This window comes from Lottia gigantea (assembly GCF_000327385.1).
Source record: "Lottia gigantea unplaced genomic scaffold LOTGIsca_1490, whole genome shotgun sequence".
NCBI classification, from domain to species: Eukaryota; Metazoa; Mollusca; class Gastropoda; family Lottiidae; genus Lottia; species Lottia gigantea.
The window spans coordinates 7,688-9,512 of record NW_008707779.1 but is presented as its reverse complement, the minus strand read 5'-3'; the positions used below and the strand labels follow the sequence as shown (position 1 = coordinate 9,512).

The 1,825-nt window shown below is 35.2% G+C and overlaps 1 protein-coding gene across 1 annotated transcript; it reads left to right on the top strand.

The window, feature by feature from the left end:
* Window positions 1–951: 951 nt before the first annotated feature.
* LOTGIDRAFT_146941 (hypothetical protein) lies at window positions 952–1,443 on the top strand (the record flags this gene model as incomplete). Its single annotated transcript, XM_009050321.1, has 3 exons — window positions 952–1,047; window positions 1,078–1,245; window positions 1,276–1,443. Coding segments are annotated over 3 exons (432 nt in total), but the record flags the coding sequence as incomplete, so codon positions are not given.
* Between the last annotated feature and the right edge of the window lie 382 nt (window positions 1,444–1,825).

Below are 1,825 nucleotides of genomic sequence, written 5' to 3'. Positions count from 1 at the left end.
AGTCATAAAGGATATCAAATCTGTCATAAAGGATATCAAATCTGTCATAAAGGATATCGAGTCAGTCATAAAGGATATCGAGTCAGTCATAAAGGATATCGAGTCAGTCATAAAGGATATCAAATCTGTCATAAAGGATATCGAGTCAGTCATAAAGGATATCAAATCTGTCATAAAGGATATCGAGTCAGTCATAAAGGATATCGAGTCAGTCATAAAGGATATCAAATCTGTCATAAAGGATATCAAATCTGTCATAAAGGATATCGAGTCAGTCATAAAGGATATCAAATCTGTCATAAAGGATATCGAGTCAGTCATAAAGGATATCAAATCTGTCATAAAGGATATCGAGTCAGTCATAAAGGATATCAAATCTGTCATAAAGGATATCAAATCTGTCATAAAGGATATCCAGTCTGTTGTAAAGGATATCAAATCTGTCATAAAGGATATCAAATCTGTCATAAAGGATATCAAATCTGTCATAAAGGATATCGAGTCAGTCATAAAGGATATCCAGTCTGTTGTAAAGGATATCCAGTCCTGTTTGAGGCACGTGAAGAAAGCTAATATGTCAGTAGAGGAAAAAGTAGTATAACTCGAATTTAAACTTGTTATAGCACGGTTAAGCCCCACCCATTCAATTATACACAAAATTGAAGGGTATTTTCGATATTTTCTTACAAAAGTTTTCAGTTACTCCTCAAAATCTTTATTTCAAAATGTACATAACAAAATTAACATTTTAACAACAAAAGAACTGATAATTCGTGTAAAAACACGATGAGAGTAAAAACTTGTTCCCCTACATTCAACATGAAATAAATGATCTAAGCACCAAAACTGGTACTCCAAAGGACAATCAAATCACCAGAGCTAGTCTGTCAATGTATCATTAAAGCACCAAAACTGGTACTCCAATGAACAATCAAATCACCAGAGCTAGTCCATCAATGTATCATTAAAGCACCAAAACTGGCACTTCAATGGACAATCAAATCACCAGAGCTAGTCCGTCAATGTATCATTAAAGCACCAAAACTGGTACTCCAATGAACAATCAAATCACCAGAGCTAGTCCATCAATGTATCATTAAAGCACCAAAACTGGCACTTCAATGGACAATCAAATTACCAGAGCTAGTCCGTCAATGTATCATTAAAGCACCAAAACTGGTACTCCAATGGACAATCAAATTACCAGAGCTAGTCCGTCAATGTATCATTAAAGCACCAAAACTGGTACTTCAATGAACAATCAAATCACCAGAGCTAGTCCGTCAATGTATCATTAAAGCACCAAAACTGGTACTTCAATGGACAATCAAATCACCAGAGCTAGTCCATCAATGTATCATTAAAGCACCAAAACTGGTAGTTCAATGGACAATCAAATCACCAGAGCTAGTCCGTCAATGTATCATTAAACACAAGAGCTAGTCCATCAGTTTATAATCAAAACACCAGAGCTAGTCTGTCAGTTTATAATCAAAACACCAGAGCTAGTCCATCAGTTTATAATCAAAACACCAGAGCTAGTCCGTCAATGTATCATTAAACACAAGAGCTAGTCCATCAGTTTATAATTAGAACACAAGAGCTAGTCCATCAGTTTACAATTAAAACACCAGAGCTAGTCTATCAGTTTACAATTAAAACACCAGAGCTAGTCCATCAGCTTACAATTAAAACACCAGAGCTAGTCTATCAGTTTACAATTAAAACACCAGAGCTAGTCCGTCAGTTTACAATTAAACCACCAGAGCTAGTCAGTCAGTTTACAATTAAAACACCAGAGCTAGTCTATCAGTTTACAATTAAA